The sequence below is a fragment of the Convolutriloba macropyga genome, chromosome 15 (assembly GCF_964194025.1).
Source record: "Convolutriloba macropyga chromosome 15, txConMacr16.3, whole genome shotgun sequence".
Taxonomy (NCBI): domain Eukaryota; kingdom Metazoa; phylum Xenacoelomorpha; order Acoela; family Convolutidae; genus Convolutriloba; species Convolutriloba macropyga.
Genome location: NC_134482.1, coordinates 41,468,661 through 41,491,663, shown reverse-complemented (window position 1 = coordinate 41,491,663; position 23,003 = coordinate 41,468,661). Strand labels below are relative to the sequence as shown.

General features: G+C 35.6%; 1 protein-coding gene across 2 annotated transcripts; it reads right to left on the bottom strand.

Annotated features, from left to right (window-relative positions):
* Nucleotides 1-627: 627 nt before the first annotated feature.
* On the bottom strand, nt 628-8,930 carry LOC142354024 (uncharacterized). 2 transcript variants are annotated; one of them, XR_012761070.1, is made up of 3 exons: nt 8,779-8,890; nt 1,049-1,145; nt 628-818 (listed from the first exon to the last, which is right to left on the bottom strand). XR_012761070.1 is itself a non-coding variant. In XM_075406288.1 (3 exons), exons 1-3 carry the CDS (start codon nt 8,925-8,927, stop codon nt 676-678), a joined length of 327 nt encoding a protein of 108 aa, XP_075262403.1. In that variant the 5' UTR covers nt 8,928-8,930; the 3' UTR covers nt 628-675. The 2 variants fall into 2 exon arrangements, 1 of the variants encoding a protein (XP_075262403.1); XM_075406288.1 differs by having other exon boundaries at nt 8,841-8,930.
* Between the last annotated feature and the right edge of the window lie 14,073 nt (nt 8,931-23,003).

Here is a 23,003-nt window from a genome sequence, read left to right as displayed (position 1 = left end):
ATCTCTACATTATTTTGCATTTATGGTTTCCACTTAATTTTAGTGCCACCCAAAATCACTCATTGAAATGATTAAGAGACAACAACGTTGACATCGGCAGCAAAAAACCTGTATCTGAAACAAATAATATCAGCATGTTGGGGCAAATTTCGTCTCCGGATATAGAGAAAAATCAAAATATACTTCAAACTTGGTTGTGTTACTGAATTTTTAACCTTTATAAGTTGATATTTTTATTGCAAACATTATCGATTAAATTCCGTATGAACAAAACATGGGAAGACCTCGATCTAGCCAAAAGGATTTCTAGCAGAACATTTAAAAATGAGAAAACGCAGGATTTTTTATCTCTCTCTCTCTCTCTCTCGATGGTCAGTTTTAGAGGCACTTCTTAAAACTTTTTTCGAAAAATTAGCATATTAGCATAATAGCATATTTTTCTAATGTCAACGTATTAAAAAAATATTTGCTCTAAAGAGCTTGTTAGAATAACTGCTTCAAACAGTGCTAGTAATCATTTTGTATTCCAATATGTTCCGAGTCTTCTCAACAAACACTAAGCTGTGAATCAACATTTATTTCTGAAATTTGATGAGATTAAAAGCAAATTTATCAGTTTTCAGGCAATTGAATTTAAACAAGGATGTTAAAACTTCCAATTTGTCAGTTTTTTTTTCACTGACAGATCCACGGCTGGTCTCTGCACATGATGTTCCACTTGAACCACCCGAAGGTCAACTGGGTTCTTAATTGTTGAAATGTAAATGTTAGCGGCCGCAACCCCGGTTGTGGCGGTAATACATATGGCAAATGAATACCTGAAATCAGTTTTTTTTTCTCTAAAAGGTTGAGACTTTCTACTGCAAGCTTTAAACATCTCAATCTGAATTCAGTGATCAAAGTGAACGCTGTATAAATTTTTATGATTTCAAACAACCACTGATTAACATTGGTTAACACTTTGATAAAATGCGAAAAATTGTAAAATTAAAAATTATAGGCAAAGAGTAGGGTGGGTGGGAGGGGTACTGTAAATTTTTTACCGTACCATGTCCCGATGTTGAACCAGGGAACTGCATAAGAGGGGGAGCTCCAAATCCGATTTCTGTGATCACGTATAAACATGCACTCTCGTTGAACTGGACCTGAAACCGGAACCATTCAATCAAATGGAGCTTTTTTATGCAAATTCATTTTATAGTTTCTTTTCCCACGGGGAACAAATTTTGGATCTTTTCTGTTCCGGACCGCTCAGCTTAGTTTGCATGTAAATTTTGCGCCCTATATTTGTGCTCCTTGTAACATAGTAATGTGCTATGTAACAGCAAATCAATTGTACTTAGGGGGTATAACGCATTATGGGGGGGGGGACAGAAGGGATCCAATTTTTTGTTTGATATTCCATGTGATAACAAAATGCAAGCTATTATGGGTTTTGTGCTGATTATTGTTTGCATAGTCTAACCCACGAAGTGGATCCATCCAGTATTCCAAAAAATATAGCATTACCCTTTTGGTTAAAAATGTCCTCTATAGGTACGCAGTGAATTGAACTTGATACACCTTGACAAGACATGCATGATCTTGACACTTCTTGCAAAACTTGAAACAGATTGCCTGAATTTTTAAATAACAACTTTTCATGGTAAATCTTGATAAGACTTTGGTAAGATCTAATCAAGATAGACCAAGAAAAATTTTCGACGGCTCTTGACAAAGTCTTGACAACACCAATTATCTATTGTGATCGCTACTCGTCCTCAAAAAAAATCAAAGACTTCTGAGAAATCAACCAACTAAATAAAGTAACTCAACACACTATAATAAAGTTCCAAAAATCGGATTTGGCGTGGGCATTGATATTTTTTTTAAAATAACTGATGGATCTTTTCCACTTGTCTCCTTTACGCCCCCTGGTGCACGTGCTATTTTTAAATAGTAACTTTCTTACATAGTACGTTATGCCCCCGTTAGAGAGCACGTGCCATTACATAGTAAATCATTATGAAAAAATATGGCATGTGCAACTCAGTAGGTTTATATTATTTGCATCCTCCTGACGCAGGTGGCTTTTTTAACATTTTAATTTAGCATGTAATGGCACCTGCTCTGCAACTGGGAGTGTATAACTTACTGGGGTGGGGCTCTAACTGAATCGCTCAAAAAATATATATATATAACGCTTTCTTTTGAACTTTGTTGAACATATCGTTTTGAATAGCTAAGGAGGTTGAAATTTTCCGCCCCAACGTATGCGTATAGATAGTAATACAGTTGTAAACAAGAAGAAATTGCAACTTGAAATGCAAAGCACAGCATTTATTTAAGAAGTGCAAAACTTAATAACAAATTACTCACTCAAAACAATTTATATTACACGTGTACGGAATATTAGCCGAAGTCAAATTTAGCCAAAAAAGTCATAATTAGGAAATTTAGGAGCATTGTTGCTGAGAGAGTTGATGTAAGCAAACATAAGCGGGATGCGCAATTATCTAATTTGCTTAGACTTGAAATTCGTCATGCCTCAGCGGACTCTGAGACTTGATATGAATCTAGCGATTACGTACAACTGTGCTGACATAACACTAGGCCGACGCTTAAGAGCGACGAAATTGGAACTGATTTTATAAGTGCCGAAACTGCCAACACCAATTAAATGCTAGCGGAATTTATTTTCCATGAAACCAGGGAACGCTGATAAGCAGTTTGGATGTGATAGATTCTTTATCTAGCCCGACAGGCATGCCCACGGTCCGCAATTATCAACGTTTGCATTAAAATGAACTCGTTCCAGTTATCTTGTCCCAATAACTAATATAATTCAAGTCTAACAGCTTCATTGTGATTGGTTCAGAATTTTTCCGCTAAATTCAGTTAAATTGATTTGATTGGTTTAGAAATTCATCAGATGAAAAATTGAAAAAATCTTGGGGCACTCTAATAATCAGCACAATTATAAGTCAGCATAAATGTTTTTCTTGAAATCTATAGCAATTGATCAAAATATCACGAAGGAATTTGTTATTCTGGCAGTAAAAATTGTGAATTCTTAAATCTGATTGGCTAATGTCTCCTTTTTAGCTAAAAATCCATTGGGCTAGCTTTTTTCGGCTGATTTTTTGTCTGACACTTTAACATACTTGAAGTAGGAGACGATGACGTACACCTATAACAATGCCGGTTATAAAAATGCCGAAAATTTATTCTGTTTTTTATCCGTTAATTTTCTAAACGAATGAGATTATTTTGACTGAAATGAGCGTGAAATTTCTGAATCAATCACAATGAAGCGCCGAGATATAGGATTTTGTATTTTGATAGCACAATATAAACACAGAAATAAAAAAAAATCAAAGAGCAATAATTGCGGACCATGGCCATGCTTCAGTGGTCATTGGTAGTTGATATAAACGAACTACTGATCAGCATGCCCTGGTTGCTGTGACAACTTATTCTGATAGTAATCAATTGAAAATTATTTGATATTGGCAGCTTCGGCACATTTAAAATTAGTTGTAGCATCTTAAAAATCTTTTCTTAAGTGTTGGCATAGTTTTACGTCGGCTTAGTTGTACGTAACAGTAAGGGACAAGTATAATCATCTTTTGAAACTTTTGCACAATTTAACGTGTCCACCTTAGATGATTATAACCAATTGCGGGTAGATATGATCCAAGATATATATATATATATATATATATATATATATATATATATATATATATATACATATATACATATATATATATATATATACATATATATATATATATATACATATATATATATATATATATATATATATATATATATATATGCATATACACACACACACACATATATATATATATATATATATATATATATATATATATATATGCATATATACATATATATATATATATATATATATATATATATATATATATATATATTCCTATACAGTCCTAATTCTCAGTAAATTTATCCCAAACTTATGAAATAACAATATATATATCGATTAAGATTGTTTAGTAGTGATAAACGAAAAACTAAAATGGAAATTTAAAAATGCGAAGTTATCAAATGAAATCAAAGACTGTTTAAGATTGCACATATGAAGTTGTCAAAAGTAAAGCCATCGGATTCCAGTAGAATAGTTTGGCCTTGATTGAGTTCACACGTCTTTCACGTGCGAAATTTGAGAATAAAAGAATCATAGATGTGTATACAACCGAAACCAAAGATAGGATTGCTAAAGAAATTATGAAAAATCAATTTTTTTGGATAAATGAAGACTTCAAGCTAATAAACCCAACAACTTTGTAAATATCATACTGCATGTCGCTAGAAATGGTGAACAAAATTGAATCAACAGTGAAGAGGGAAAAAGCAGCAACGATTTAAAGAGATGAGAAATGAGAAATTAACAATATTGTTTCAATTTTGAGAAATCAAAGTCAATAAAACCGTTTACTGCACAGAACAAAAAATAAATGCTGTTTAAAAATGTGCATATTGCGCGAAGAAAAAAAGAAATTTAGAGACTCATGAAACGCCAGAGGTGGCAAGGTTTAATGGAAAATTCGTAAAATTGTTCGGCAAAAATTATGTTCAGTTTGAGAAACCACAAGTCAGTTTAGGTGACACAGAAACCGTAAAAAACGGCTTTTACTCCAACTATAGAATTAATTTATCTTTTTTGTGTTTTATAAGCTTCCTGTTAGTTTTTTGGAGAGTGGTCAACTATTCACATTAATAGAATTGTCAAGAATTTCGGTAAAAATTTAGAGAAAATAAATTCAAATCGTAACTTGAAATTGCGGCACGTGAACAACCGAACGCCAGAACGTTCTTGTTCCGTTTTAAAGAAAACCATACTAATAACAAATTGCATCCAAATTGGCTCAATAAGTTCTTTTTTTCTGAGAGTATTTTTCAAAAAAATAAGGCCAACAAACTTTAAAAACCGGAAACCAAATTCCCCGGAATGTAAAAAAGGCAGTACAGGGCCAATGAAAGCTCCTTTTAACGTTCATACAATTCATTAAAAATAGAAAAACACTATCAGCCAAACAAGAACAATGCTACAGTGCTCACTTTTTTGGTAATGTTCACTACTGTTAAATTACCACCTAAATTCACTTCTTAGTGTTTTTAATATTGACGTAGTTTTTTTTCAAAACTTTTACAAACTTTGCATTTCATTTTTCTGCGTCTGTTATTTGATGTCTCCCTTTATTTCTAAATTGGTTTTCAAACAATCCTATTTTGTTGCTAAGTATTTGGTTTTTGTAATGAATAAAGCTTTTGATTTTAAAAAACCAATTTTTGTCTTCTCAAAATTGCAATTACTAGTTTTGCAATGTTCTCATTTGTTGAACTTGTTGCTGCTCTTTCCTCCAACAGATTTGATCCATTTGTGTTCACTATTTATAGGGATGCGCTGTATGGGTTGTTATTATCATTACGCTGACATCACTGTTTGTCTAAAAAAAAGTTGATGTTTCGAGATTTCAACGGCATTCTCATCTTTGTGTGTGTAGCCATATAAAATTCTTTTCTTTTATTCTCAAATGTCGCTTGGAGAAAATCAGATTATTGTTTGAATCATTCTCTAGTAATTTTTTGCAAACCTAAATGCCTTGTTTTTAGCTCATTCTTCATGATATTTGTTCGATCTGATTATATTGATCACAGTTTTTGTTCTCTATTTCTCAATTTTTTTGACATGAGACTTCAATTTTTATTTTATTTGTTGGTTTTTGTTCTTTTGAGTTTATGGTTTTCATTAAAAAATATCGGACTTCCTTCACTCTAAAACTGGGTTTGCAAAATCTATGATTTAAGGACGATGCATTACTTTTCTGTCTACGTTTTTAACTATTCTGATCTGATTATTTCACTCTAATTTTTCAAGTCTTCTGCTCAATAATTTCACGAAACTTTACAAATCAATAATTGTGTGGTTGCTCAAACGGTTTTTCTCTTTGTTTGTTTAGGAGTTTGTTTTCTTTGTATTTTGAATTACATGTCTATTAAGTAATTTCTAGTGACAGCTAGTAAAAGACTGAAATAAAAACGCTTTTTCACTCATGATTGCTTTTACAAACTTTGCATTTTTGCCGCGTCCGTTATTTCAAGCGCCACTTTCTCTCTAAACTGTTTTTTAAACAATCCTATATTGTTGCTAAGTATTTGATATTTGGAATTATTAAAGCCTTTGTCTTCTCAAAATTGCAATAAATAATTCTGTCATGTTCTCATTTGTTGAAGTTGTTGCTGCTCTTTCTCTCATCAGTTTTATTTCGTAAGTGTTCACTATTTATGGGGACGCGAAGTATCATATTGACAAAGAGTTGTTGGTTTCATTACTTTGTCATCATTGCTTGTCTAAAAAACTGATTTTTCTAAAATGGGTTTTGCTAAATCTATGATTTTAAGACGATTCACTACTTTTCTGGTTACGTTTTTAAATATTCTGATTTGATTATTTCAGTCTAATTTTTCAAATTTTCTGCTCAATAATAACACGAAATTTTAAAAATCAATAATTGTGTGGTTGCTCAAGTGGTTTTTCTTGTTTGTTCATGAGTTTGTTTTCTTTTATTTTGAAGTACATGTCTTAAGTATTTTCTAGTGACAGCTAGTAAGCGACTGAAATAAAAATGCATTTTCAGTTATGATTGCTTTTTCTTCGTGTATATAACTTTATGTGGTTTTTTTAAATTCAATTGCCGTGCGGGAAAATTTCGGTTTTTTCTTAATAATTTACTCGTGTTTGTTATGCAAAATTTCATGGTTTGTTCAATAGTTCACCTTTCAAGATTGAATTTGAGTCTAACTTCTCTTGATCACAGATTTTTTTGCTCTCTTTTGCCTGACTTTTTTTGTCGTGGGGTTAAACTTTTTGTCGTGAGTTATACATAGATGAACACGGAACGGACCTTTTGACCGCGTCTTCATTTATGATCCTTTATCCTGCATGTTAATACGTTTAAAATTCACACATTTTGCGGCTTTTGTGCATTGAAAAGTTTCATTGATTTTGCTTTTCAAGGACGAAGTTTTGCTTTTCTATTCGATTTGTCATTACATTATACAACGCAAATTAGGCAATGGTAGTCCTTACTTTGCAGGATTGTAACTAAAATATTTGGCCGACGTTTAAGTTCTATAACCATGTATCATTATATCACTTGATGAGTTATTATATCACAACCCAGGTTTAGGTCCAGACCCAAATTGAGCTATGATCAGACTATGCAGACTGAAATGACCTCTGATCAGACTTTCCAGACCGAAGTTACCTCTGATCAGACCTTCCAGGCCAAAATGATCTCTGATCAGACTTTCCAGACCAAAATGTTCTCTGATCAGACCGAACCCAGACCATTGTCCTGACTATAGTGCGCTTATGATCAGACTCAAATTCAGACCATTGTCCAGACTATAAACAGACTATGATCAGACCATCTTCAGACCCTGGTCCAGACTCAATTTCAGACCATTGCCCAGACTTTAATCAGACTATGATCAGACTCAAGTGCGCTCAAAATAGTCTGATCAGAGAAAGATTTTAAATATGAACAAATCTCTTAATTTTGCTATAATATATTCATTTCATAAAAACTGGTGTTTGCAGTATTAAAATCATCTAAGGAAAAGCCAATTCTGAAAATATTGCTAATGAAAACGAAACCTAACTGTTGAGAAAAAATTTTATTTACCATACCCCTTAGTTCAGATTTCTGACTCAATGGATGAACTTCGACAGCTTTCCACAAGAAACGTCGTGGTCTTTAGTTAATCAATATTTCCTCTTGAGGGGACCGGCATTTGCTATCAGCTGGACTCCTTGTTTCTGATCAGAGTCATCGGACTTCAGATGAGTCTCTGATCGGAACGCTGCTTTATTGTTGCCTCTTGGCAGAGCCAACATCCCTCAATAAAAAAAACAAAAAAATTGAAAAAATAATGCACTCGAAATCAGACCTTCCAGACCGAATTGACCTCTGATCAGACCAAACCCAGACCAGGGTCCAGACTATAAAGACTATGATCAGACCGTCCAGACCAAATTGACCTCTGATCAGACCGAACCCAGACCATGGTCCAGACTATAAAGACTATGATCAGACCGTCCAGACCGAATTGACCTCTGATCAGACCGAACCCAGACTATGGTCCAGACTATAAAGACTATGATCAGACCGTCCAGACCGAATTGAGCTCTGATCAGACCGAAATCAGACCATGGTCCAGACTATTGTGCGCTCGAACCGCTTTCCAGACCCTGTAATTTCGGTCTGGGAACACAGGGGTGTGCGCTCGATTGGGTCTGATCATAGATCAATTTGGGTCTGGACCAAAACCTGGGAAATTTCGACAAAATGAGTTATTTTATTCACAAATATTGATACTAATCCTAGAAGAAAGTGAGCACCAAATTCTTATACTTACGAACAATTGAACCCGAGTTTTTTTCTCAAGCAATTTTTTAGTAATCTAAATTATACTTGATTTCGGTTAAAATTTAATTGTATGCGAACTTGTGTTCAAGCCTTATGGTAAATTCAAAACCAGCCAATATTTGAAATAAATCGAAAGTTTCAGAATTTTTCTATTATAAACTAAGATTAAAGAAAATCCGAGAAAATTTTAATGCAACTTTGAGTGTTAAATTTATCAACAACACATCAGTGCAAAATTAAATGGTTTTGAACAGTTGAAATTAAATGGCAAAAATGAGAAAAACGTATCAATGAGAATAAAAAACTAATTGGTTACCCGTACCTTGGTCACATAGATTTCCAGTTCTGAATCAGTTAAAAAACATTCTGTATTTTTATGCTGACCTGTGTTCTGATCATGTCAGTTTTTGGACTTAACAGTCCGTTCTCAAAATGATTAATCCGCACATGATTTCTAGTTTTATGCAACATATATGAGCAGTAGCAAAATCCGACTTATTTTTATCTGAGTAGAAGCGAAAGGCGGCTGGCTTTGATCTGAACATTCACTAATGCGCGGCTTACTTTCATCTAAACATACTCAAAACAAGTCTGACTTAATTCTGTACTTAATTACCCTCGATCGTATATTTGCTCAAGTGGTAACTGAAGAGACCAATTAAATGCGCTTCTAGAACAGACTGTTTCAAACAAAATGACTCTGGGCAGATTAAACTAATAGATTTGGCTGGTTTTATAATGGTTCAGTTCTGAAAAGAATTGATATACAATGGATCAGTAATGAAATGCTCTGCGACCAACGTACGGGTAATTAATGACAATCGAATGAATTGCCCTCGCATTAATTTTTGCAAATTCAAAAGACAAACCCCACCCTAAATCAAGTAGATAAGATGGCTGTTGAGATAATTGGGTTTATAAGTTGAAGCATTCGGTGATTAATAAAGAAATCCTTGAAATCAGTTATAGGTTATTTCAAGCAGTTTAGGTGACTGCTGTGCACCGCAAACCAAAGTGCCCACAGTGAAGCGTAGTTTTCCTATGTATGAAAAATTTTTTACTAACGCTCAACCTTAAACACCAAAAAATTTAGTAAAATAATATTCTCGGGTTTTTATTTAAATACAAATTTTTATCCAGGAAAAAAAATACAACAGTCTGAGATCATGCAAGATGGAAAAGAAGCAATAATGAACAGCTATATAAATTAGTTCAGCTGTTATGACGTCATTTAACTCCCAGCGATACTTACCCACAGGTGATTTATTCTCATGCTTTCAGAATTGTAGTCCGTGAGTTTACGCAAATAATCATCGGGAGATCTGTTTTGGTTTATAAATCCGTAGAGAAGATATTTGTTCCCCTGATCTTCACAGCAGTCTTCTGAAATACCACATTATTAACTAACAAGTTATGAAAAATTATTAGCCAAGTTCAGTTGATTTACTTATTTTCTGTCTTTTTTAAAGTTGCTTATCTTCATCGATTTGCGTTAAAAATGAATAATTTTCTCTCCAGCGATTAGACAAAGTCATTTTTAAATAATATTTTAATAAAATATCTTAAAGTTTTTTAGAAATTAACTTTTGTCTTACTTTTAAAAAGTCTACGGATATTCTGACAAATCTACCAACAGTAGTGCCCGAGGCAAAGAAAAATCAAAAAGTGGATACTCTTTTTTGATAAATTTCTGGATCAAAGCACAAGAAATGAACATTGAGAGAGTGGTTTAAATCTAAAGCTGTGAAAACCCTGTTTTTCGATAGGTTGGCTACTATACAATTGTTGAACAGCAATTTCTATTTTTGCATGTTTTAATTTCAACTTCTGTGTTGTTTTGATTCGCTCTTTTTATATAAAATAAGCACATATCCGCTCTAGAGCTCTATCCGGCCACCTAGAATGAGTTGTCCAAATTTAGATTAAGTTCAATTAGTTTACGTTCTCAATGGAAAAATTAGATATCTAAATCACATCATAAATTTAAAAAACATAGCTGGATACATCGAGAACGAGCTGCTCAAATTGTTCGCCGTAGAATTCTTTTAACATTGATAGAAAGTATTAAATCCAAAAACTATGAAAAAAATTGTTTCTCGTTACTATGACTACTATTCAATTTTTGAATAGCATTTTCTAATTTTGTGTTTTTGAATTTCAAGTTCTCTGTCTTATTTATTCGCTCTTCTATATAAATTGCGCACAAGTCCGTTCTGGAGCAGCTAATGTAGTTGGGGCAAATATACATCTGACATCAAAATTTTGCCTTTTTTGCTAAATCCGGAACTCTTAAATAAGTTGTCTCAAATTTAGATTGCATTCAATTAGTTTACGCTCAACATCAAAAAATTAGATATCTACAGTGCATCAAAAATTTAAAAACATAGTTGAATACATCGAGAACGAGCTGCTCAAAAATTGTTGGCGGTAGAGTTTTTTCACTATGAGAAGTTTTAGTCCTCATCAGGAACTGGAAACTGCCCAGCTAACGTATTTCAATTACCCATTGGATAGATTTGTCAAATTTTTTCAACAATTACTAAAGAAAAAAATTAATTCTGCTTTCTTATCTCACAAACATTGATAAGCAATCGTTGAAAGCGAATTAAATACTTCGTCAGAAGCAAACATTGACTAAAAAATAAAAATCTTATGCTTTTTTCAGGACAAAAGTATCCGCACTAATTTTTATTGCACTGTATACTTAGACATTTAAACGTTAGCGATGTCTTCAAATAAAATTGTAATGAAAAATTTGATAATATTTTTGATATACTCAGATTGATTTATGATGTTTCTTGTTAAAACTAAAACATAGAACTCAAGCTTCATTTATAAAATTTTAAGAAACTAATTGTAAAAAATAAGATTTTTACGAGCATCAAATTATTTCTATGTAGACGCCCGAGCGAGAGGTAAGCTAGCTAATTCATATACAAAAATGGATCTTACTAATCTTGTTTTTTGAATTGGACCTTTCAGAAAGAGTTGGAATGCCTTTACTTTTTGCTCCAAAAAGTAATTCAAATTGACTTTCCTTTGAAAGTAACAAATTTCGGCACCTGACCATTGCCATTTGAGATAATTTTGAGAAACCAAAAAAAACACCATTAACGTGGAAAAACGGGAGAATTTTCAATTAATTTTAGAACTCTGCTTAAGAGGTGAAAATGGAAAAATCGAGATTTCATTGAATACTTTTCCTATATGCTCGCTTTCGAAAAAAAATTCAAAGCAGTCAAATTTTTGCAATGCATCAAAGAAAAATAAATTTGTTTTTCCAGACATTTTTTTGAAAAAAGACTCAAGCTAAGCTCTTTTTTGATGTTAAAAGTAGCATTGAGAAAAAATAAATCAAAAGGAAGGCCTTCAAATTCCATAAAACTTTTTTCTAAAGACTACAATATCAAACGCGAATGCACATGATTAATAAATTGAATAAATCTTATTAATAATAACCATTCAAAGTTTTTGGGAAGCCACTTTTTAATCTTGTTGAGTGCATGATCATTACTTTTTATTTCCACGCTCCTAATAATTTCACTGAAACTACTACTTTATAATTATAAGTAAACCTTCAGGTAATTCACTGAAAAAGTTGATTCGTCTCCACCATAGCGAAATTTTCCACTCGAATTCGCCAACTAATACTCCAACTGACATATCTTCTTCGTAATCTAGTGGAGCCTCATAGTCGCCATCTCTTCCCTCTTGATGAAATGTCCGATAGCAATTCAGGCAATAATGCGAGCTCGAAATGAAAACGAAGTTATATTAAATTATCTGTGGAAAAAATATATTCTTACATTCTTTTCTCTATTTTCCCGTTTATCTTTCTGAAAAGGCTCGACCCGGGTAATTAAACTCAATACAGGCCACCAAGTCCATCTTGTTCTCCTCGCTCAAATTTTTGTGATTCATTTTGTCATGAAAAGACAAAACCAACAAAGGTTCTGGAAACGAACTCAAAAAATTTTTGGATTCGAAGACCAGGTCAGCCACAAAACTTAAAGAATTGGATCATGCATTATACAATCCAAAAATGCGGAAAACGTTTGTCGACAACTCTATCGCGATAACAACAGACATCAACAAAAACAATTTTGTAAAAAAAGTTTTGATCTTAAATTTTTTAGGTTACAAACCTTATTTTTCCTTCAAACAAACCTTTGTCTACTGGAGATGTAACGGCTGCTCTCCCAATCGATTATGACTAAGAGAACTTAACACCGCCCAGTTCCCGTCAGCTGTTCAAAATCTGTCCGGATATTTTTTTTGCAGTTCGGCTTCCTTAACTGTATATCCGAGTTAATTTCAGTTTGTGACTGTTGTCAAATCTTAATAGTTGCGATATCAAAATAGAATGTATTTGCAAGCCATACCACACAAGATCTCTCTATGTGTATCAGTTCAATTGAATAGAAAAACAAGTCGAAGACAAAGATATTTGTCTAAGACCTGTTATGCAAAAACAATAACACCAAAAATTATGTTGGGCTTTGCCTTTTGTAATCACGAGTTGGAAGATCGAAAGCTGGGGATTGTAGCAATTGATTTATAGCTCTAGTAATTCATAGATATTGGACACAGTAACAAATAAATTACTGCTCAAGGATAACTTTCAATTCAAGAGACAGTAACCATTTACTGCTAAAGATTATTTAAAATGCAAGACACAGTAACGCATTTAGTTAGGTTGCATCTTTTTATTCCAGCTTCTTTTCCCTTTTTTCACTCGACTATAACAGTAACTAGAACAATAACTTTAACTTATACTCTGATTTAACATTTATTATGTCAACAAAAAGTTGACGAAAAGGAACATCTGGTACAGAAAAATTTTTCTTCTCATTTTTGCTGCTTTTTTTCTCCCCCAAGCAAGCTAAACTCCAACACCGTGGCCGTGTATTCCTTGGTCAAAATTTTTGTCAATTGGTAGTACTGGTACGAAATTCACTGCAGGCCTCTTGTAGACTCCATCTTTGTTTTGATGGTAGTCTATGGAACTGCTTGGTCATTTTCCTCATAGTTTCTCTTACCCGACCAGGTTTGAAATACCTTTGTTTTGTCATTGTCTTCGACGCACCCAACGTGATCTTTTTCGATCAGATTTCAAATGGACTTACATTTTCATATCTGTCAATTGTTCAAAGTTAGAAGATAACCTTTTCGGAATCTGTGCCAGATGAGATTGGACTGAGCTTGTCTTTTTTGGAAGAACTTTCTCTGATTAACGAACCCTTCTTCGCATGGTTCATATTGTTGACATATGTTTTTGTTGTCAAGCAGAAAACGCTTATTGGTAATAGCTTCCAAATCGCTTATCTCAGAACTGAGTATTTTCAATGGTATTGCATTTTCGTCTGCTCAACAAGAGACATTATTGTTGAAAGAAATCTTCGGTATTTGCTCGGTTCCCCAATACTGCATAAGTTGCTTTTTTGCAACTTCTGACACGTCGCTCATACGCACCTCCGAAATCAAGTGCTGCGGGGATTGAACTTTCAAGACTCGCGGATTCCTTCTTGAACCAACCGTTTATCAACAATTTTTTGATCCCATGCTGCATTAAAATTTTTGAACTCTCTGTCTGCTCCAAAGAAGTTTGCTCTGTTGTCACTGATCAATGTGGCCGATTTGCCTGTATGAGATGTAAACCACATAATTGCGTTCAGACAACTGTCTCCATCCAACATTGCGATTACTTTTCTATGTACGTCTTGTACTGTAACACATGTGAAAAAACAGCACCAACGATTTTCGGTTCTGCGCAAATTTTTACTCCAAAAGTGTTAAAAGGTAATCTACTTCAACGTATGCAAAAGCTGTTCAAGCATCCAGTTGTTCAGCAGGTAGCTATGCCAATACTGTAGCCATTATTAGCGCCCTGCCTCTCCGGTAAGTAATAAAATTTTTCGTCATCCCACGTAATGTTTACGCCAATCATCCGGAATGGTTGCCGATCAATTTTTCTGACATGCTTCTGACGTGTTTTTAACAAGGGTAATCCCCTCATGAAAATTGCTCTTGTGGTCGTTGCGGAAGAATAGCTTAACAACGTGATGTTTCCAATGCAGCAGTGTCTCTTGTCAATGAAGAGTGGGAACTGTAATATTCAAGTCTTCAGCAGACTGTTCTTGCTGAAGTAACTTGAAGATGGTTGCCTTGGGATTTTACTTTTCTTCATTGCTAATTATCTTTTGTACGGTTTCTTTTTGCTCAATGCTCGCTGCACATATGCCATTACATCTATCAGTTGGTTCAAATTGCTTAATACCTCCCATTGAACAATCGGTTTTTTTCTCCGGTTGTGTATATGCAGGCCCAGTAAATGTTTTGTTCATCGGAAGCAAATGTTAAGTTCGCTCGTCAGGCCAACTGCTGTCTGATTGCCTCAACAAGGCTGGCCCTTACCTGTTGAGGCTGCCTCATCAAGAGAGCCCTTGTCTTATACTGAGTTCATCAGTTTTGATGGATTTTATCCCAATAACGGCTGGATTGTTGATACCACTCATATTATTCGACTGTCAATTGTCAGTTGTATCTAAAATTTCAGCAAATAAGTCCGCTAGAAACACCTGTTGTTTGCGGTGAGAGCTGTGTAATCAAAAGTAGTGGAGTTTGTCGAAAAACTACAACTTTAGGTTTTTTGATTTGTGATCTCGAACTATCTGTCCTCTCAGTCAATGACTGTGCATTGTATGGTTACAAATGCCACTTCAGGCTGCTTTAGAAGGTTTGCCAAAGGACAGAGTGCGTCTTCGGATGCGTCAACGAACACTCGAAGTTCCCTTTTTCTTTTGACTTTGCTGAAGTAAGGATGCTGGTTTCTGCAAAATCTCTAGCTGGTCTTTTCATTTCCGAAAATTCTAAAATTCAAAAATTTTACTGAGATGTTCCATTGTTGCCATTTTTTCCAGATGATCTTTGGAAGTCGTTCCTTGCGAACGCTGAATGATGCTAACAGTCCAGGATGATCAGACACTGAAGAAACTACAGACAAAACCTTCCTCGGGTTGAATGCTGTTTCAACATTTTCGCTGGTGATCCTGCAATTTTGCGAAAACATTTCTTATGACAATCCTTTGAAGTCAATGCATTGACGCACCTACCCTGCTGGGTTATAATTCCACTTTTTGATGTTGCTGATGATCTGAAATCCTCTGGGATTTTTTTGGTCACTGTGCTGCAGTTGGTAATCAACTTTTTCAGTGCAAATCCATATTGGGCTAGAAGAGGTTGAGTTAATTGAACACCTTGATTGCTTCTTCAGGAATATTGACTGACTTGATGAAGTCATCTATGGGTAACCTGCTCTGAATTGCCTCAGCTGAAACTGGAGACTCGTCAAAACAGTCGATCGCCACTCGCTTCAGAGCTTAGTTCGCAGAAGATGGTGAACTCTTTCCTCGAAGAATTTGACGTTGATACTCTTAAATTTGATAAAATTGGTTCTTTGTTGGCTTCCAAGATTCTCAGGCAGTTTTTATCTCCTTCGGGAACGTGAACTTGCAGAGTATTTTTTTAAATATCTGCCATCACGGCTATTTTTTTTCGAAGTCTAAAGTTTTTTCCAATGAACTCATGAAATAAATCATGTCCGGTTAGTAATTTGTAACTAATTAGGGCCTAAAAATCTATAATTTGATGATGTGCTGCAAACAAGTCGAATTTTGTCGGGTCTGTTCGGCTTTAGCAAAAGATGGCGCCGCATATCACAGTCCTTCACAACGTGCCTTGTAGATCTAGCTTTTTCTATTTTTCATGAATCCCTTGTCAACTTCTGCATTTATGGACTGTTGATGCAAACTTTTAAGGTTTGGGTCCAACAGAATTCTGCTCTAGAATGATTAGCGCTGACTCAAGGATGTGCTGTAGTTTTTTGATAGATTAGACCTCGGTTCACCCCCACTTCATACCGCTTGCCTGCAAACTTCATCGTACTCTGTAGCGTCTCTGGTGTTTGCCATTCTTTCTTTGCCTGACACGCAACGTTGATATTGGAAGCATAGGTTTCTATGTTCTACCAGAGTTGAGCAGTTTCTACCATTTTCATGTCTCCTGTGCTGGGAAAATGACAAACATTTGGTCCGCTTTTGTCCTTCATGGCTCCACTTACTACCCATACTTATTCCGTTAGGACAGCGACGGGCTCAATTCTGGTTCCCATCTCGTAATCAAATTCTTTTTTGTAGTTCAAAGGTATCATGACCTATAATGATGCCAACTTCCATCATTTTGAAGCTTCTGTTCTGATTTACTTTGAAAAGGTCAGAACTTTGTTTCAGTTTGTTTCAGTTATAGTTTGTATTTCCCAACGAAACTGATGGGTTTACAAACGCCTCAAGCATGTGCGCTTTAGAATGTAGTCACATTATTTTTTAAAAACTTTTTTGTCTTCAGATCTCTCATTCCGTGTAAACCAACTGTATTAGGCACAAAATTTGTTCAGTGGGCAGGCTCTCAAGCTTCCCATCTATAAATATATGCGGTCATGCAAATTTTTTTTATGTAAAATGCACCAGGCGGCACTTCAAAATTGACCAGAATACTCCATTTTTAAGATTGCACAATTTGCTTTGCTTTTTTATTTCGCCTTCAATTAGCCCATTTTCAATGAATGGTGAATAGTGCGCTTAACTACTGTTGCAATTTGCAATAAACATGCCAGACCATTCAAGCCACTCCATCTGTTTTCCATTAAAGATGTTCCGTTAACGTTTTTGGAGTTGGAGGCTGCCGGATTTCTTATAAGTGTATTTGGAGCTAACATTGGGATCAACATATGGATTTTCAAAACTAGAAGATGCGCTTGTCAGTCGTATATAACGTTTTTGATGGTTCAATGCTGTGCTGCCATTAATGATGGATTTTTACCTCGCTGCGTACGCAGTGTTGTCAACATGGTTTGAATAACTTTCTTGCAATAGTGAAGAGGTGACTTGACGCGAAAACTGGCCTGCTGAGAACGTTGATTTTTGTTTTTTAAGAACCATTTTTTTAATTCCCGCTCCAGTTCACGTTTTTCTTGGAGAACCTGATGTCTTATTTCTAGCTCTTTCAACTTCACATCTAGCTGTATCTTTTGCCAAATGAACCGTGCTCGCTCAAGTTGCATTTTTTTGCATTGATGTTGCATGTTGTCTTTGTTGCATTTGTGTCTACGTCAAATTCATTCAACTTTCCATTTCATGTTTTTGTTTTGCTGAAGGAGATTGTTCGTCAATGCGTTCTTTTGAAGCTTTTTGAGATTTATCATCCAGTTGGCTGAGTTTTGTTACGATCCTTGTTGTTAAATTCGTAAATTTGCAATGATTGAATCGTTAAACATTTTTGATGGCTTAGTTTTGTTTATGTACTCAAACCAAACTTTGTCTTATGTCTTTAGTCTCTCTGCTCTCTGCTGATGACTTTGTCATTGCTTGGACTGTAGTTCTTTTTCTAAGACGTGAATATCTTTTTCGTAAACAATTATAACGGCCGGTTTGAATCTTCAAATATTTTATAGCCAAGTCTTTGCTTAACATCACACTCTTTTAGCGAATTTCATATCTTCTTGTCAAATTTTACTATTAAAAACCAATCCCGCTCCTATTGCTGTTTACCTGTTGTCAGGTTTATGTTTTCAGCCCTCTTACCTAATTGCCCATTGTGACTTGTCTCATCATAGTTTTCTAGCTGATTTGCTCGAGTGATGTTTGAACGGCAGTTTGCTTTCCACTGTGCAGGGGTCGGCGAACCAAATGAAATGGCATCTCGCCCAGATGAGTGTGAAAAAAAAACATTACACTACCCAGTTCGCTTCAGCGGTTCCAAATCTGCCGGGATTTTTTGATTTTTGCAGTTCGATTTTTTAACTGTATATCAGCTAAGATCTTACCGATGCATAAAAATTTCGATTTCTCACCGTTGGATAAACATTGTTCTTTGTTATCAAATTAGACTGGGTTGGATACAAGTCATAAAAAACAGGATCTCTATATGTATACGGGCTCAATCGGATAAAAAACAACTCGAAGACAAAAGTTCTTTTCTAAGACTTGTTTATGCAAAAATATTCAAACCTTAACTTATTTTGGGTTTTGACTTTTTTTCTAACAAATTTGAATGCCAGAAGTAATTCGTAGCTACAGTAAACACTAACAAATTGTTTACTGCTCAAGAATATTTTTCAAACAGGACAAATTAACAATTTATTTCTCAAAAATAGTTAAAATGCAAGAGACAGCAACAAGTTATTTTTTGCTCAAAGCAGTTTATATGAACTGAGTTATACGATGAGAACCGTTTGCTCAGTCTAATACTTTTGAATCTCAGTTAATTTGCTTTTTGCATTCCCTTTTTTCCTTTTTTCAACTGACTATAACAGGAACTGTAAGTAGAGTGATAACTACCAATATTATTATTATTATTAAACAGCTGCCAAGTTGCCATGAAATTAGCAAGTGACCAAAAACGACTAATACCAGTGATTTTTCCATTTTCAGCTTTTATGCTTCTTTTTTCTCTTCCGACGCAAGCTCCGCAAGTTTAGCTCCAACAAAAGACTACTGAAGATTACTTCATAGAGAAAACTCTATGTTTTGCCAAAAGTTGAAAATAAAAAAATACATCAAAATTTGTACATTTTATACAGTAAACCTACTCAAAATGGTAATAGCTGATTTCGACCCATAACTGAAAATGTAATCATGCGTTGATGAGAGTGACAGATGACGGAAAAAAGTTCAAATAGGTTTCAGAATGGTAAGAATCTGTCACTATGATCCACTATGTCGGTTTTTGAGCACGTTTGAAAATTAGTGACAATATTTGGTCAACCTTAAGAAAACATTTCAGCAATAATATCTAATTATTGCCAACCTGTCAGTCAAACGGAAATCCGGTAACTTATTCGGAGGCTAATTGCAAAAATGGCTACTTCAAAAATCTTAATTACAGATTAAGTAGAACACTCGAAGATTCAGCGAGATCATTACTGTTATAAAATTGTAGGTGTCTGATAATAATCTTAAGTATCCAGTACAGAAAGACAGCTGCTAATATTAGGGCCAGAGTTGTCAGTGAGTGATCCCTATCTTTTCAGGTGTGGAACCAGTAATGTTGCCAGTTACAGGGTCTGCTGGCCAGTAACGTAAGTCCTGTTAAAGTGCCCAACTGTCTCCCACTTTCTCGTATTGAGCATTTGCTCCAGTTTGGGGAACGTTTGTAGTCTGTAGCCTCTGTCTGTTTGAACAAGCAAATTTTGATTCATCTACATCTGGTACAAGGTTTGCTCTGATTGGATTTACCAGCTTATCTTCTGGTAGAAATCCATCTTTAGCTTACAGTGTGATCTACTTAGGCCTTCAAACTTTACAAGTTTAAATCCTACTGTGTAAGCTCCGACCAGAGAAAAGGAAGAAGAGAAAAATATCTTAGTCTTCAGTTAGAGAAGAGGAGAAAAAAACCATATAAATAACAAAGGAGATATTTAAACAGAAAGAATAGCAAAAATATAGAGTGTGAGTTTTTGTGGAGAACAGTGCGTCCCCGTTGCGGGGCAGTGACCCTAGGGTTGGGACTGTGCCCATCAGTAGAGATCGAACTCAAAATCCGGGGTCCGATTATTAAGTTCCCGAAAGGATTCAAAAAATTACTTGTTTCGTGCGATTCAAGCGGTGAGAGCACGAGGGTACAAGTCAGTATTGCAATGCGGCTGCATTGCCAGTAGGTTATTCAATATCTGACTTTCCTCCGCTGTTGGTTCTCGTTTGGCCAGCTTGTCTGCAGTCCAATCTCGGCAGAGGAGATTTATGGTCCTTCCATACATGCAATTTGTGGCTCCTCCTACTACACACTGGAGATATTCGATGGGAACAAGTATCGGACTATGAGTCCTAGCATAGAGTGGGATGAAGAAAAAGTAATTTTTGATAGAAACAAAATTTCTCAGAGTTTTTTGGCAATATCTAGGATTGATAAGTAGCTGTAGTTGAGGTAATATGGCAAAATGACCGTGGTGCTCGCAAATTGCAGCTTAGATTTCATATGCAAGAGGGGACTTGTGCGAGGAAATAGTTGTTGTACGAACAAAGTAATTGTCTGTTGCCTTTTTTTTCGCGTTTGCTTTATAAGTCTGGTTATTTACATCCATCTGTGTGGGGTGCAAGAAACCAAGATACAAATAAAACGGGTCGTATTTATGATAAATACGATAAAGGTTGACGTCTCTGATAAGATTAAGAAATGGTTCCTGCGGTCAGCCAAAGCCACGAAAAATTTGGAGGTGTACCACGAAAAAGTTCTGTGAAATGCGGATTTTTTGGAAAGTGGGCACACGCGAGGGGAAAGTCTTTATCACATCTTTCCTTAACATGCTCATTCTCAAATTATCCGGGAGAATTAGAGCTTGCGGTTGGTTTAAGTTTGTGTTGGGCAGGCGTCGAGGCGTAGTTGGTTCTCCCTGGGACATGAACTCCGTGTTTCATGCTGATGCCCAGAGGGTTTGTGAACTGTTGTAATTTAAAGCTAGGCCGGTTGGTCCGTGGAATGCGCTTTGTGTTGGCAAGAATGATCGTTTTTTTTGAACTTCAAGAACTGTGAGCCTCCTGGTGGCAAGCTGGCTCCGTGTACCGAGCTGGCGATTGTGAAGCTTGTACCGGTGATATGCATACGGAGTAGATCTCGTGTGCGATCGGTTGAGGACTTTTTCGTGTACGGATAATTGTCCATCAAGGTGTGTTGATCATAAGGAGGAGGTTGTGGAAAAGACGTTTGTGATCGTGGTGGAGGTACTGAGGGAACTCCATATGTTGGCTGGTATATGCTTACTGTTCGTGATGCCCTTATGGGCATTACTGGTGGAGGGTAGGCGAGTGTTTGAGGTCAGGGATATGGGCCCAGCAGTGTTCCAGAGTAGGCCCCATTTGGGAACACGGTCTCTGGCGTCGAGCGGTTTGACTGTTCCGCTGTCACATCATCTGCCCAGGATGAGATGTGTTGCGCATGTTGTGGTGGTTGTTGCTGTGGCTGTTGTGTAAGCTGCTGCGATGGTTGTTGCCCTTGTAGGAGCAGTTCATGTGACGAACTGAAAGGTCGTACAGTGGAAGTGGTATCACTCCCGAGGAATAAGGGCTGCTCTCCAGTTTAGGAAGAGGAAGTGGCGGGTGAAGGCAAGGGTGACTGGGTTGCAGAAACTACATAATGGGGCTGTGGTGATACCTGGTTAACCGTAGAGTGCCGGTTTCTGCATTTCGCTTTATTGTACTGGTGGGGGCAGCACTAGTGGCGTCAGGGGTGAAGTCAGAAATTCGTCGAAATCCAGCATGATAAGATCGTACTCCGTCGGCTTGACATTTGGAGGGATCAATGAGCCTCCATCCTGAGAAGTGGGGTTGACAGCTGTGGTGTCTCTGAAACAATAGAGACGTTTGAATACGAGTACTTGGTAAATTTAAGATGATTTATTCCTAATTTTTTTGATAACCAGGATCATCGTCGAAGGAATCTCCAGAAAGTTTAACGGCGTTGTGAGCGTGTGTGTCTATTAGGATCAAAATTGTGAAGATATAGTCATTTAAAATCAGGCTTTGGTTGTGACTCTACTGGAATTTCATAGCATTCATAGATTGATTTTGGGAGAGTCGAGGCTTTATTTTTGTTAGAGTTATTGTGTACAAAAGATGAGAATTTCTGATAGATGTTCTCAAATCTGTTTTTTAATGGATTCAATTAAGTTTGAGAGCGTGGAGTGCTACTGTCAATAGAGTGTTTTCTGTAAGACATGGAAAATATTATGTGAGAATAGTCCAAAAACTCTCGATGTGATTATCTTCTTTAATGTGATAAAAGGTTCTAGAAGATGTTTTATGTTATATGCGTTAAAGGTGCTACTATATAGTCTAAAAAAGATACTGTAAAAATCTGAACACCGTCCATTTTATGGCTATTTTTTTTAATACGTACCAAGGGTTTTCAAAGGATCTGATAAGGGATTGTTTTGACTAGTTTCCGTTGATAAGATCTAGCCAATCAAGGGAGGGAGTGTGAACGCTTTGACATTGATAAGAAATTTTTTGAAATATATTGTGTATTGGTTTTGTAACTGTGAAAGTTGAGATTGTAATTGCGCTTGGCGCGCTAAGTCTGCAAAATTAATTGCTAGCGCAACCTGAAATTTCTGGGGTTTCATCTACTAATTGAGCAAATTTTATTTTATCTATAGAGTTTGTCAAATCACTTTCGCTGTATACGCCAAGTTGTTTTAGTGAAGTTAATTTGTTTAAAATGGCGTTTAACTTCCTCGGATGTGAATATTTATAAGTGACTTCTAGCTTTAATTGGATAAGGCGTTAAGCAATATGACTCATAGCAGTCTGCGTCTAATGCATTTTGCTGGTCAAAATTATCCGCTTTACATGGTGTTTTTAGAAACCATGGGAAAATTTTACGTGTTAATTGATCTAAAATTTGTAGTTTATTCTGGTACTAGATGGGTATTTGCTCACAACATTGGTTTTATTGAATATATAGAGGGGAGATGAAACAATTTTACATTGAGAAAAA

What these genes read in the sequence shown, in the direction of transcription:
- LOC142354024 (XM_075406288.1), bottom strand. Translation starts at nt 8,927, where the DNA reads ATGTTGCATAAAACTAGAAATCATGTGCGGATTAATCATTTTGAGAAC. An exon ending in CTGACATGATCAGAACACAG is followed by an intron (nt 1,146 to 8,840) that starts GTCAGCATAAAA and finishes TTCCGGTTTCAG; the next exon opens with GTCCAGTTCAACGAGAGTGC. An exon ending in TGGTTCAACATCGGGACATG is followed by an intron (nt 819 to 1,048) that starts GTACGGTAAAAA and finishes AACTGATTTCAG; the next exon opens with GTATTCATTTGCCATATGTA.